The following is a 14,694-nucleotide window of genomic DNA, read 5'->3' as shown; positions in this document are numbered from 1 at the left end:
ATGATGAATGCTAGGAATCTGGGAAGTACCAAGGATCAAAGGGACCTTGGTGTGCATGTCCACCAGTCCCTCAAGGTAGCGGGACAGGTAGATAACGTGTTTAAGAAGGCATATGGGATAGTTGCCTTTATTAGCTGAGGCATAGAATATAAGAGCAGGGATGTTATGCTGGAACTGTATAAAACACTGGTTAGGCCACAGCTAGAGTATTGCGTGCAGTTCTGGAATCTACATTACAGGAAAGATGTGATTGCACTAGAGAGAGTGCAGAGGAGATTTACCAGGATGTTGCCTGGGCTGGAGAGTTTTAGTTATGAGGAGAGATTGGATAGACTGAGGTTATTTTCCTTGGAGCAGAGGAGATTGAGGGGGGACATGATTGAGGTGTATAAAATTATGAGGGGCATAGATAGGGTAGACAGGAAGGAACTTTTCCCCTTGGCAGAGGGATCAATAACCAGGGGGCATAGATTTAAGGTAAGGGGCAGGAGGTTTAGAGGGGGTGTGAGGAAGAATTTTTTCACCCAGAGGGTGGTGGGAATCTGGAACTCACTGCCTGAAAGTGTGGTAGAGGCAGAAACCCTCATAACATTTAAGAAGTATTTGGATGTGCACTTGTGATGCCATGGGATACAAGGCCATGGGCCTAGTGCTGGAAAATGGGATTAGAATAGTTAGGTACTTGTTTGACCGGTGCAGACTCGATGGGCCGAAGGGCCTTTTTCTGTGCTGTAGACCTCTATGATTCTATTCAGAGTGGGAGTTCCAAGCGGGGCCAAAGTATTGTGCAGTAATGAGGTTGCTTCTGTTTGTCTCTCTTTGTGACTCTTGCTGTGTCTCTCTGTTTCTCCCTCTCTCTCTCTGTGTTCTTTCTCTTGGTTTTTCTCTCTCTGTTTGTTCTCTCTTTTTTCTCTCTGTTCCTCTCTCTCTCTCTCTATTTTTCTCTCTCTGTTTCTCTCTCTGTTTCCCTCCCTGCTTCATCAACTCTCCTTCTCTCTCTCTCTATCACTCTCTCTGTTTCTCCCCCTCATGCTTTCTCTCTCTGTGTCCTGGTTCCCTCTCTCCTTTCAACTCTGGTTGAACAAAATGTGGAAATTGATAGTTTTCTGAAAATGCTACAGATTTAGGAATCAGCCTTCCGGACCCCGCTCCCAGTTAACTGTACCAAAATGGGCTTTGTGCTGACTGGTGTGTAAAACCCCACACTGCCTGGACTCACTGGCCAAAGTGGCCCCCTGGGTGAGGTGCAATCAGACGGTAAACCACCATGGTGGAACCATTCCATGAATGAGTCAACGATCCCGGGAAAAGAGAGTTTAGGAAAAATGTTTGTGTGTCAAAATCCAACTATTGTAAATTAAGCAGCATTTTTTTTTAAAATGAGGAGTGAGCTGTACCTGGAGTCCTTTTTCAAAAAAAGGGAAAATTGCATTTATATAGTACCTTTCATATTTCATATGTTTACCTCGCATGAGATTAAAACTGAAGTGCTTTACAGCCAATGAAATACTTTTAAGGTGCGGTCACTGTTGCATTGTAGGAAAGGCGGTAGCCAAGTTGTGCACAGCAAGATCCCACAAACATTTAAGACCAAATCATTTGTAGGAATAAATATTGGCTACGGCACCACCCCTGCTCTCCCTTAGAAAACACCACAGGATTTTGTACACCCACCTGAAAGGGCAGGCAGTACCACTGACAGTGTAGCACTCCCTCAGTGCTGCACTGGGAGTACCAGCCCAGATTCCTGGAGTCAGAGTGGGACTTGAACCCCCAACCTTCAGGCTGAGAGGTGAGAGTGCAACTTACCGATCCATGGTCTGGCCCACTGCCAATAGATGTGAGCCTCTCGAAATTTGCTTTGTGCGATTAAAAAACAGCCATCAGTCCCATCTCTCCTACCATGTCTCAGGCCAATTACATGTTGACAATGCTCTCCCGACATAACAAAGCTGTGTAAATCACTGCCCTAGTGTGGACCAAAGCTGTACTGAGCAGGTGGTTCCACACACACACGCACATGCATTTCCAGAGGGCGCACCCGATCGTGCTCAGGGCAGGAGTCGTATCTTATCGCACCTCCATCCAATGCCTCCAACCTTGCTGCTAATAACTGGCTTGACTAATCTGTTCTGTTGAAGAGTCATACGGACTCGAAACATTAACTGTTCCTCTCTGCAGATGCTATTAGACCTGCTGAGTTTTTCCAGATATTTTTATTTTTGTTTTTGACTAATCTTTATGTCTCTTTCCAAAGTTATGGACATCACCGACATGATTGGTGGCAGGAACGATGATGAGGAGAAGCAGCACTTTATTCCTTTCCAGCAGTGAGTATGGCAGCCCGTCACCTCTCGAAGAAAGAGCTCAGGCTCGCGCTGAAAAGAGATTCATGTTGCTGAAACTTTTGGCCTTACGCTCATCAGGATAAATGCAAGAATGCCAAATTTCAAATAATCACAACAATTTATACAATAGGCAAGTCAACTCTAATTGGCTGAGCTGTTGCCATGAAGAAAGCAACGGGGTCTAGATGCTCCCCAATCTCCTGGGTAATTCAAAAAAGGCACAAGGCTTGAACATATTCCTTTTGATTTCAGAGAATGGGACCAGAGAACGAAAAATGTTTGGCAATATGTCTCTCTTCTTAACAGTATTCAAGCTCAGGATCTCTTCAATCAATTGTCCATTTCTCAAACCACTCAGCATTTCTTCAATCATTGGTCCATTCTTCAAACTCCTCAGGATCTCTTCAATCATTGGTCCGTTTCTCAAACCTCCTCAGGATCTCTTCAATCATTGGTCCATTTCTAAAATCACTCAGTATCTCTTCAATCATTGGTTCATTAGCAGCCCAGTATCTCTTCAGACATTGGTCCATTCCTGAGATCACTCAGCTTCTCTTCAATCATTCATCCATTTCTCAAACCACTCTCTTCAGTATCTCTTCAATCATTGGTTCATTACCATCCCAGTACCTTTTCAATCATTGGTCCATTTCTCAAACCACTCAGCATCTCTTCAATCATTGGCCTATTTCTCAAACTTCTCAGTATCTCTTCAATCATTTGTCCATTTCTCAAATGACTAAGCATCTTTTCAATCATTAGTCCATCTTTCAAACCCCTCAGTATCTCTTCAATCATTGATTCATTACCAGCCCAGCATCTCTTCAACCATTGGTCCATTTCTCAAACTGTCCAGCATAGTAGAATAAGTTACCAGGGAAAGCTATTGAACTAACAAGAGAAGTGAAGAGATAAGGGATTGAACAGTTGAGAAGTCACTTAATTAGATAAGGGACAGGGTTATTGAGTATGTTGGCCTCACCCAATTCCTCACATTTTGCAACCTGAGTGGGATTGGTCATTACCAAAATGTATTTTTGCTATCAGCGAACCTCAAGTGGAGTGTTGTGTCCACTCTGGGCACAGCATTTTAGGAAGGATGTGAAGGCATTAGAGAGGGTGCAGAAAAGATTCAGAAGAATGGTTCCAGGGATGAGGAACTTCAGTTACGGGAATAGATTGGAGAAGTTGGGACTGTTCTTCTTGGGGAAGAGAAGGTTGAGAGGTGATTTGATAGAGGTGTTCAAAGTCTGGACAGAGTGGATAATGGGACGTTCTCGAAAGCTGGTAATAATAGTGCTTAGTGAGGGAGGGGCCCTGAACTACTTTCTTGTGCTCGGTCTCTCACAGGATTGCGATGGAGACCTACATACGCCAGAGACAGCTCATCATGTCGCCCTTGCTGACGTCACGGGTGATCGGCGAGAATGAGCCTCTCACGTCCGTCTTTAATAAGGTCATCGCAGCCAAGGAGGTCAATCACAAGGGGCAAGGTACCTACCCAGTATCTCTGGAAGGGGCAGTGCCAACTTGCTTGGCACATCCTGCCCACATCATTCAGCTAGAGCGAGCGATGGGTGTAGACTGGGCGGAAGGTTAAATTCACGCTGAACAAAGTTACTCACAAACAAATTAAATTCCGAGGGCGGACTAGGGGGACAGGGGTTTAAGGTTTTGGGTGAGAGATACAGCAGGGGGGTGTGAGGAGGAACTCTTTTACACAGCGAGTGGGAATGAGCTCGAACTCACTGTCCACGAGGATGGGGGAAACGGAGACTATGAATAATTTCAAAAGGGAATTGGATGGGTACTCGAGGGAAATAGACTCAGGGCTACGGGGGTGGGGGGGGGCGGTGGTGGGTAGAGCAGGGAAATGGGACTGACTGGATTGCTCTGCAGAGAGCCAGCATGGGCTCAATGGGCTGAATGGCCTCCTTCTGTGCTGTAATGACTCCAGGTTGCGCAGGCAATGCTGTCCTCCCCCGGTGGGTTAGTGGTGATCCAATCATGCTGATTCAAGGATTCCAGTGGGTCAACAGAGGGAAACTTTTGGCTCTGGTGGGCGGGAGTCCAGAACAAAGGGGCTGAACCTTAAACTGGGAGCCAGGCTATTCAGAGATGCAGTCAGGAAGCGTTTCTTCACACAAAGGGAAGTGGAAATCTGGAGCGCTCTCCCCTGAAAATAACTTTGAGGCTGGGGGAATCAATTAAAAATTTCAAAACCGGGCTGGAGGCATTTTCTGTCAGGGGCATGGTATTTAGGAGTATTGAGGGTGACAGATTGTTTACAGGTAGATGGAGTTGAAACACAATTGATTACCTTGGTCTGGGTGAGGGTCTGAATGGCCTCCTATTCCAGACACGCTTGTATAATATTGGTTGCATTTACTATCGTGCTCCCCAGGGCTATGGGTCTCGATGAAACTACTTCCCGGAGATATGAAGCAAGTGCACAAGGATTTTCCCCACCTGGTTGACAGATCCACGGCAGTGGCTCGGAAGATGGGATTCCCGGAAATTGTCCTTCCTGGTAAGGGACTGTTGTCACGGGATGAGGTGCAGACATTCGAAAAAGTCCAATGGATGAGATGTCAGTGTACACTGGGGTACAGGGCTGTCAGTGTACACTGGGGTATAGGGCTGTCAGTGTACACTGGGGTATAGGGCTGTCAGTGTACACTGGGGTACAGGGCTGTCAGTGTACACTGGGGTACAAGGCTGTCAGTGTACACAGGGTAGGAGGCTGTCAGTATACACTGGAGTACAAGGCTGTCAGTGTACACTGGGGTACAAGGCTGTCAGTGTACACTGGGGTATAGGGCTGTCAGTGTACACTGGAGTACAAGGCTGTCAGTGTACACTGGGGTATAAGGCTGTCAGTGTACACTGGAGTACAAGGCTGTCAGTGTACACTGGGGTACAAGGCTGTCAGTGTACACAGGGTAGGAGGCTGTCAGTGTACACAGGGTAGGAGGCTGTCAGTGTACACAGGGTAGGAGGCTGTCAGTGTACGCTGGAGTACAAGGCTGTCAGCGTACACTGGAGTACAGGGCTGTCAGTGTACACAGGGTAGGGGGCTGTCACTGTACGCTGGAGTACAAGGCTTTCAGTGTACACTGGGGTAGGGGGCTGTCAGTGTACACTGGGGTAGGAGTCTGTCAGTGTACACTGGGGTAGGAGGCTGTCAGTGTACACTGGAGTACAGGGCTGTCAGTGTACACTGGAGTACAGGGCTGTCAGTGTACACTGGGGTACAGGGCTGTCAGTGTACACTGGGGTAGGGGGCTGTCAGTGTACATGGGGGGTAGGGGGCTGTCAGTGTACATGGGGGGTAGGGGGCTGTCAGTGTACACGGTGGGTAGGGGGCTGTCAGTGTACACGGTGGGTAGGGGGCTGTCAGTGTACACTGGGGTAGGGGGCTGTCAGTGTACACTGGGGTAGGAGTCTGTCAGTGTACACTGGGGTAGGAGGCTGTCAGTGTACACTGGAGTACAGGGCTGTCAGTGTACACTGGAGTACAGGGCTGTCAGTGTACACTGGGGTACAGGGCTGTCAGTGTACACTGGGGTAGGGGGCTGTCAGTGTACATGGGGGGTAGGGGGCTGTCAGTGTACATGGGGGGTAGGGGGCTGTCAGTGTACACGGTGGGTAGGGGGCTGTCAGTGTACATGGTGGGTAGGGGGCTGTCAGTGTACACTGGGGTAGGGGGCTGTCAGTGTACACTGGGGTAGGAGGCTGTCAGTGTACACTGGGGTAGGAGGCTGTCAGTGTACACTGGGGTACAGGGCTATCAGTGTACACTGGGGTACGAGGCTGTGAGTGTACACTGGGGTACAGGGCTATCAGTGTACACTGGGGTACGAGGCTGTGAGTGTACACTGGGGTACAAGACTGTCAATGTACACTGTGGTACAGGGCTGTGAGTATACACTGGGGTACAGGGCTGTCAGTGTACACGGTGTTACGGGGCTGTCCATGTACGCGGTGTTACAGGGCTGTCCATGTACGCGGTGTTACGGGGCTGTCCATGTACGCGGTGTTATGGGGCTGTCCGTGTACACTGTGTTACGGGGCTGTCCGTGTACACTGTGTTACGGGGCTGTCCGTGTACACTGTGTTACGGGGCTGTCCATGTACACTGTGTTACGGGGCTGTCCGTGTACACTGTGTTACGGGGCTGTCCGTGTACACTGTGTTACGGGGCTGTCCATGTACACTGTGTTACGGGGCTGTCTGTGTACACGGTGTTATGGGGCTGTCCATGTACACTGTGTTACGGGGCTGTCCGTGTACACGGTGTTATGGAGCTGTCCATGTACGCGGTGTTACGGGGCTGTCAGTGTACACTGTGTTACGGGGCTGTCCGTGTACACTGTGTTACGGGGCTGTCCGTGTACACTGTGTTACGGGGCTGTCCGTGTACACTGTGTTACAGGGCTGTCCGTGTACACTGTGTTGCGGGGCTGTCTGTGTACACTGTGTTGCGGGGCTGTCTGTGTACACTGTGTTATGGGGCTGTCTGTGTACACGGTGTTATGGGGCTGTCCATGTACACTGTGTTACGGGGCTGTCCCTGTACACTGTGTTACGGGGCTGTCTGTGTACACTGTGTTGCGGGGCTGTCCGTGTACACTGTGTTCCAGGGCTGACAGTGTATACTGTGTTCCGGGGCTGTCTGTGTACACCATGTTATGGGGCTGTCTGTGTACACCGTGTTATGGGGCTGTCCGTGTACGCTGTGTTACGGGGCTGTCCGTGTACACGGTGTTATGAAGCTGTCCATGTACGCGGTGTTACGGGGCTGTCAGTGTACACGGTGTTACGGGGCTGTCAGTGTACACTGTGTTACGGGGCTGTCCATGTATACTGTGTTCCGGGGCTGTCCATGTACACTGTGTTACAGGGCTGTCAGTGTACACTGTGTTACGGGGCTGTCTGTGTACACTGTGTTATGGGGATCTCCGTGTACACTGTGATTGGTGGCTGGTCGGGTCAGGTTGTGGGCTGCCCAGTGGGGAGAGTCAAAGGTGAGCTGTCCTGGTGTTGGGGAGGTGCGAGTCCGGTTGGGTAGTGTGTGAGTGGCTGGTGGGTCAGGGTCAATTGTATAGTTACCCAGCAGTTGGACTTGTTTCCTTCTCTCTAACATTTCCTGGGTAACAATTTAGGTAAATAATTTGTGATTATCTGAATTTAAAAATCCCAGAGGGAAACTTTAAACAACTGTCATAACCTATTTTTTTTTGTATGTTTGAGATGCAGCTCTAAATTCAGGAATTAGACCCCCAGTTCTCGAGAGGTTTTATGTCAAACTAAATGAAACATTTTATTAATTTACATAAGTTAAATATATACACATGGCTACAAATTAGTACAATCATAACTTTTAACAAATTCCCAAACTAATCTCCATTAAGGCAACAGCAGCCCATAGACTTAACCAGACACCAGGCAAAGCATTTTCACTGTACGAATACAAAATGTGGTTCTTTTCACTTTGGTTCGTGTGGAGACAGTTGTTGGCTTACAGCTGCTTTGATCTTACATTGCCTCTGCCCTGCACACACAAAACTGCTGTCTGTTATACCCAGCACATCTCATTGAACGTAAATTCCCACTGTATCACCAGCCTCTTCCAACAATAAAACCCCTTTCATAGTACCAATTCTATTAGTAATATAAACCTATTGCCTGGTCTCTGCTAGCTCGGTGCCAGATTTCACCCCACTTCTTGAATGCTCTATTCAAAAAATGTAAATGCACTCTACCTCCTTTACATCTGAAGACTAGTACACATCAAAGCACCCAGACTAGCTGGCTTTAATCCAGTTAAGACCCACCCACTGACTAAACCTCTGTTTTAAAAGGAAAATATTTTCCAATAATATTATATCCGTTAATAGCTTCATGACACAGAGGAAGTTCAAACTTTCCAGGCACCTCCCATGGAGGTCAGCGGGTCCGCAGAGTCCTGGGGGGCATCTTGGGATGACATGCCGGAGATTGGAAGACCTGGGCCAATTTGATAAGGTATTGTTGTTCCTCGGGACCCTGTCTGCTATCTCCGCAGATACAGCCAGTGCCAGAACTGCTGAATTATAGCCGGGGGGATGTGGAGGGCACTGTTCCCTCTGGGTGTGCTCAGTGCTCTGTAACGCCCCTGTCCGTCGTTGCAGGGGACATTCGGAACGACATCTACGTCACCCTGATCCAGGGCGAGTTCGACAAGGGCAAGAAAAAGACGCCAAAGAACGTGGAGGTGACAATGGCGGTGTACGATGAGGAAGGCAATCGGATTGAGGTACGGGGTGGGGTGGGGGTTGCTGGGTGGGCGGTGGGAAGGGGGGGTCGGGGGAGAACACCTCTCCACGTGGCGTTCCACCATTCCTGGCCGTTGTTCCTCCCAGGCACTTGCTCATTTTTGCAGGCTTTCCTCCTTGGAGTTATCTCGGAGGTGAATAATTAATTCAGCCGTCATTTAGTGACTGCAGGAGCCGCAATAAATCCACAACGGCCCTTGATTCTTGGCAAGGAATGAGAGCTGGAGTTGGCACAAACATTGCCAACTGGCATCACCCTTTTATTTAATTCTGCCTCTCCGCATTCTCCCGGCTGAAATGTATCACTTCAGAATTCTCTGCATTAAACTTCATCTGCCCCCTGACTGCCCATTCTACCAACCTGTCTATGGCCTCTTTTGCGATATCCCCCTCACATTTCAAAGTTGAAGGAGGTTTTAGGTAAAACTCTAACCCTAGCCTGAAATGAGCCTTATTCCCCGGCACTAACAACCCTCCCTGCCACAGTCTAACCCTCTCGTTGCCCATTTCTCCAACAGAAAGCCATTTTCCCGGGATCGGGCTATCAGGGGATATCAGAATACAAGTCCGTTGTCTATTATCAAGTAAAGCAGCCCTTCTGGTACGAAACAGTGAAGGTGGGTCAATGTTCTCTTCTCTCTATCTGAACAGAATTGCTGCTATTCGATCGCTGTACAGGATAACATCGCAGAGCTCCGACAGTGAATGCGAGGGAGGTGACAGCACACACCTCAGAGTCAGAAGGCTGGGGATTCATGTATTCAGTCCAAGGGCACAGAGTCCAGGCAGGCTCTCCTAGTGCAGTGCTGAGGGAGTGCTGCACTGTTGAAGGATTACTACTGAGAGACTGCTGCACTGTCAGAGGGTCAGTACTGAGGGAGTGCTGCACTGTCAGAGGGTCAGTACTGAGGGAGTGCTGCACTGTCAGAGGGTCAGTACTGAGGGAGTGCTGCACTGTCAGAGGGTCAGTAATGAGGGAGTGCTGCACTGTCAGAGGGTCAGTACTGAGGGAGCGCTGCACCATCGGAGGGTCAGTACTGAGGGAATGCTGCGCTGTCGGAGGTTAATTACTGAGGGAGTGCTGCACTGTCGGAGGGGCAGTGCTGAGGGAGTGCTGCACTATCAGAGGGTCAGTACTGAGGGAATGCTGCGCTGTCGGAGGTTAATTACTGAGGGAGTGCTGCACTGTCGGAGGGGCAGTGCTGAGGGAGTGCTGCACTGTCAGAGGGTCAGTACTGAGGGAATGCTGCGCTGTCGGAGGTTAATTACTGAGGGAGTGCTGCACTGTCGGAGGGGCAGTGCTGAGGGAGTGCTGCACTGTCAGAGGGTCAGTACTGAGGGAATGCTGCACTGTTGGAGGATCAGTAATGAGAGAGTGCTGCACTGTCGGAGGGTCAGTACTGATGGAGTGCTGCACTGTTGGAGGATCAGTAATGAGGGAGTGCTGCACTGTCAGAGGGTCAGTACTGAGGGAGTGCTGCACTGTCAGAGGGGCAGTGCTGAGGGAGTGCTGCACTGTCAGAGGGTCAGTAATGAGTGAGTGCTGCACTGTCGGAGGGTGAGTACCGAGGGAGTGCTGTACTGTCAGAGGGTCAGTAATGAGTGAGTGCCACACTGTCGGATGGTCAGTACTGAGGGAGTGCTGCACTGTCGGATGGTCAGTACTGAGGGAGTGCTGCACTGTCAGAGGGTCAGTACTGAGGGAGTGCTGCACTGTCAGAGGGTCAGAACTGAGGGAGTGCTGCACTGTTGAAGGATTACTACTGAGAGACTGCTGCACTGTCAGAGGGTCAGTACTGAGGGAGTGCTGCACTGTCAGAGGGTCAGTACTGAGGGAGTGCTGCACTGTCAGAGGGTCAGTACTGAGGGAGTGCTGCACTGTCAGAGGGTCAGTAATGAGGGAGTGCTGCACTGTCAGAGGGTCAGTACTGAGGGAGCGCTGCACCATCGGAGGGTCAGTACTGAGGGAATGCTGCGCTGTCGGAGGTTAATTACTGAGGGAGTGCTGCACTGTCGGAGGGGCAGTGCTGAGGGAGTGCTGCACTATCAGAGGGTCAGTACTGAGGGAATGCTGCGCTGTCGGAGGTTAATTACTGAGGGAGTGCTGCACTGTCGGAGGGGCAGTGCTGAGGGAGTGCTGCACTGTCAGAGGGTCAGTACTGAGGGAATGCTGCGCTGTCGGAGGTTAATTACTGAGGGAGTGCTGCACTGTCGGAGGGGCAGTGCTGAGGGAGTGCTGCACTGTCAGAGGGTCAGTACTGAGGGAATGCTGCACTGTAGGAGGATCAGTAATGAGAGAGTGCTGCACTGTCGGAGGGTCAGTACTGATGGAGTGCTGCACTGTTGGAGGATCAGTAATGAGGGAGTGCTGCACTGTCAGAGGGTCAGTACTGAGGGAGTGCTGCACTGTCAGAGGGGCAGTGCTGAGGGAGTGCTGCACTGTCAGAGGGTCAGTAATGAGTGAGTGCTGCACTGTCGGAGGGTGAGTACCGAGGGAGTGCTGTACTGTCAGAGGGTCAGTAATGAGTGAGTGCCACACTGTCGGATGGTCAGTACTGAGGGAGTGCTGCACTGTCGGATGGTCAGTACTGAGGGAGTGCTGCACTGTCAGAGGGTCAGTACTGAGGGAGTGCTGCACTGTCAGAGGGTCAGTACTGAGGGAGTGCCGCACTGTCAGAGGGTCAGTACTGAGGGAGTGCCGCACTGTCAGAGGGGTCAGTACTGAGGGAGTGCCGCACTGTCAGAGGGTCAGTACTGAGGGAGTGCCGCACTGTCAGAGGTGTCACGTCTCAGGTGAGACCCAAAACCAAGACCACCTCTGCCTCTCAGGCGGACGTATAAGATCCGATGGCGCTATTTAGAAGCAGAGCAGGGGAGTTCTCCCCAGTGTCCTGGCCAATATTCATCCCTCAATCAACATCACAAAGAAACAGCTTATCTGGTTATGGTCATGCTGCAGTGTGTTCGAGCTTGCTGTGCACATATTGGCTGCTGAATTTCCTTCATGACAACAGTGACTTCACTGCATTGGCTGTAAAGTGCTTTGGGACTGCCTGAGGTTATGGAAGGCGCTATATAAATGCAAGACATTCTTTCGTTCCCGTACCCAGCCTCTGCAGAGCGGGTTGATGCTGGTAGCTGGGCTGGGGGGTGGCGGCATTGGGACGCGGCTCAGAGTAGGTCTCGGGCAGAATCGGAGCCTGCTGTTCATCTGTCAGGAGCACGTGTGATGCCCCACACAGTCAATCATCAAGGCTCGCTCACGGAGGATATGAATTCTGGAACTGAAGCGGGGTGGGAAGGGCGTTGCAGAGGTGCATTCAGGTGCATGGGGAGGGGGAGTGGGGAGTCGGTGGGGGCGGGGTGCACAGGGGAGGAGCCTAGATGCAGGTCTCCAAAACTGTTTCTGTCTTTGCCTGAAGGTGGCGATAGCAATTGAGGACGTCCACCGGTGTCACCTTCGTTTCACCTTCCGGCACAGGTCCTCGCAGGAGTGTAAGTGATGAAATAAAGCTCTCTCTGTTTAACAGGAATTGTTCCAGTGTCCCTAAAGTCTGAAATCTACCTCACAATTGTCTGGAGGCTGTCCCACCACCAACTCCATTCCCCGCCCCTCCTCTCCCCTCCTCCCCGCTTCCCCACCACCACCCTCCCCCCCCCAACCACCACCACCAACCCCCCGCCTAAACACTCCAGAACAGACTTGAGACGAGATGCTTAAGATCCTGTGAGAAAGCACAGTGCGGATTGGGGATCAGGCTCAGCTCCGACGGCTCCTGTTGTCAAATAACTTCCCTCTGCCGACAATCGGAGCCCTGCAAGGGCACAGGAACAAGGGGGAAGCCATTCAGCCCCTCAAGACCGCACCTCAACTCAATTTACCCGGTTTGATTCCTTGACCCTCTACACAATTGCCGAACAAAATTCGATCCGTGTCCATTTTGAAGTTTGCAGCTGACTCTTCTTGCCCCTCCCCCATCCCGTTAATAGAACTCAAGCCAGTTGGTGAAATTCAAACCAAGACCATAAGACATAGGAGCAGAACTTAGGCCATTCGGCCCATCGAGTCTGCTCCGCCATTCAATCATGGCTGATAAGTTTCTCAACCCCATTCTCCCGCCTTCTCCCTGTAACCTTTGATCCTCTTACCAATCAAGAACCTATCTATCTCGGTCTTAAATACACTCAATGACCCGGCCTCCACAGCCTTCTGTGGCAATGAATTCCATAGATTCACCGCGGAGCTTTTCTTTACTGAGAGTGTTTATTGACTTTGTTCAGTCTCACAGCTCCACTCCCAACCCCAGTGACCCAGCTGTCCCCTGTTTATACTCATGTAAATAAACAATAATTGTCCCCTATTTATATGTGCTCAAGGTACTTAATTAGACAATGCCCGTAACATAACGTTACTACACACCCTCAACAGCCTTTCTGAGGAAGAGGGTTCCCTGAGATGGGGGTGGGGCACAGTCAGAAGTAATTTCCAGAAGTGAATCCAAACTAAAAACCTGAAATTGTAATTTTTTTTTTTAAATCGTGCCAAGGTTTTGAGGTGAGATTTGTTCCGCCAGCCTGAGTGGCATTTGTACCTATTTTTTTGATACGTTGTCTGCTACCTTAACCTGCAGCCAAAGACAAGTCTGAGAAGTTATTTGGAATGGCGTTTGTGAAGTTAATGAAGCCAGATGGCACCACACTATGTGATGGGAAGCATGATTTACTCGTCTTCAAGGTAGGCACTGTGGGAGGGAGGGAGGGAGGGGATATGAGGGAGGACTGGCAGCTCTCGAGAATGAAGCCTATCAGCCCCTTTTGCATGCATGAGTTTGTTACACCTAAAGACTTGAGAGCCCTTCCCATGAACACAAGAATTAGGAGCCGGAGTAGGCCTTCGAGCCTGCTCAGGCATTTAGTACGATCTTGCCTTATCTGATTGTGGCCTGAACTCCACTTTCCTGCCTATCCCCCTTAACCCTTGACTCCCTTGTCAATCAAAGATCTATCTACCTCAGCCTTGAATATATTCAGTGACCCAGCCCCCACCGCTCTCTGGGGAAGAGAATTCCCAACACTAACGACCCTCAGAGAGAATAAATTCCTCCTCACTCCTCTCTTAAATGGGAGACCCCTTATTTTGAAACTGAGCCCCCTAGTTCTAGAGGGGAAACATCCTCTCCGCATTTACCCTGTCAAAGCCCCCTCAGGATCTTATGTTTCAATAAGATCACCTCTCATTCTTCCAAACTCCAATGAGTACTGGCCCAGCCTGCTCAACCTTTCCTCATAAAACAAACCCTTCAGCGTAAGAATCAGCCGACTGAACCTTCCCTGAACTGCCTCCAATGCAACTATGACCTTCCTTAAGTAAGGAGACCAAAACTGTAAGCAGTGCTCTAGGTGTGGTCTCATCAATGCCCTGTACAGTGGCAGCAAGACTTCCCCACTTTATACTCTGTCCCCCTTGCAATAAAGGCCAACATCTCATTTGCCTTCCTAATCTCATGCTGCACCTGCGTACTAACTTTTTGTGATTCATATACTAGGACATTAAGATGCCTCTGCACTGCAACGTTCTGCAGCCTCTCTATTCAAATAATGTGATGCTTTTCTATTCTTCCTGCCAAAGTGGACAACCCCAAATTTTCTGTCATTATACTCCATCTGCCAAATTTTTGTTCATTCACGCAACCTATCCATATCCCTTTGCATACTCTTTGTATCCTCCTCACAGCTTGCTTTCCCACCTATCTTTGTATCATCAGCAAATTTGGCTGCAGTGCAGTCAGTCAAGTCATTCCGCCAAGTCATTAATATTGATCATAACAAGTTGAGGCTCCAGCAATGATCTGTGCAGCACTCCACTAGTTACAGTTTGTCAACTTGAAAATGACCCTTTTATTCCCCACTCACTGTGTCCTGTTTGTTAGCCAATCCCCAATTCATGCTCATATGTCAACCCCAGCATCATGAGCTCTTATCTTGTGTAGTAACCTTTCTTGTGGCACTTTATCAAATGCCTTTTGAAA

The 14,694-nt window shown here is 49.8% G+C and overlaps 1 protein-coding gene across 3 annotated transcripts in view; it reads left to right on the top strand.

Moving 5' to 3' along the window:
• The window catches only part of dock5 (dedicator of cytokinesis 5), a 171,275-nt gene that overhangs the window by 59,564 nt on the left and 97,017 nt on the right, over positions 1-14,694 (top strand). For all 3 annotated transcript variants that reach the window (XM_041209787.1, XM_041209785.1, XM_041209786.1), the window contains exons 11-17: positions 2,258-2,330; positions 3,699-3,841; positions 4,753-4,878; positions 8,522-8,646; positions 9,184-9,282; positions 12,088-12,160; positions 13,297-13,400. In XM_041209787.1, the coding sequence (XP_041065721.1) occupies positions 2,258-2,330; positions 3,699-3,841; positions 4,753-4,878; positions 8,522-8,646; positions 9,184-9,282; positions 12,088-12,160; positions 13,297-13,400 (743 nt within the window). The remainder of the gene's footprint in view (positions 1-2,257; positions 2,331-3,698; positions 3,842-4,752; positions 4,879-8,521; positions 8,647-9,183; positions 9,283-12,087; positions 12,161-13,296; positions 13,401-14,694) is intronic.

The sequence above is a fragment of the Carcharodon carcharias genome, chromosome 17 (genome assembly GCF_017639515.1).
Source record: "Carcharodon carcharias isolate sCarCar2 chromosome 17, sCarCar2.pri, whole genome shotgun sequence".
Classification (NCBI taxonomy): domain Eukaryota; kingdom Metazoa; phylum Chordata; class Chondrichthyes; order Lamniformes; family Lamnidae; genus Carcharodon; species Carcharodon carcharias.
Note: the sequence above shows the minus strand (reverse complement) of the source record. Positions and strands in the feature narration are given on the sequence as shown.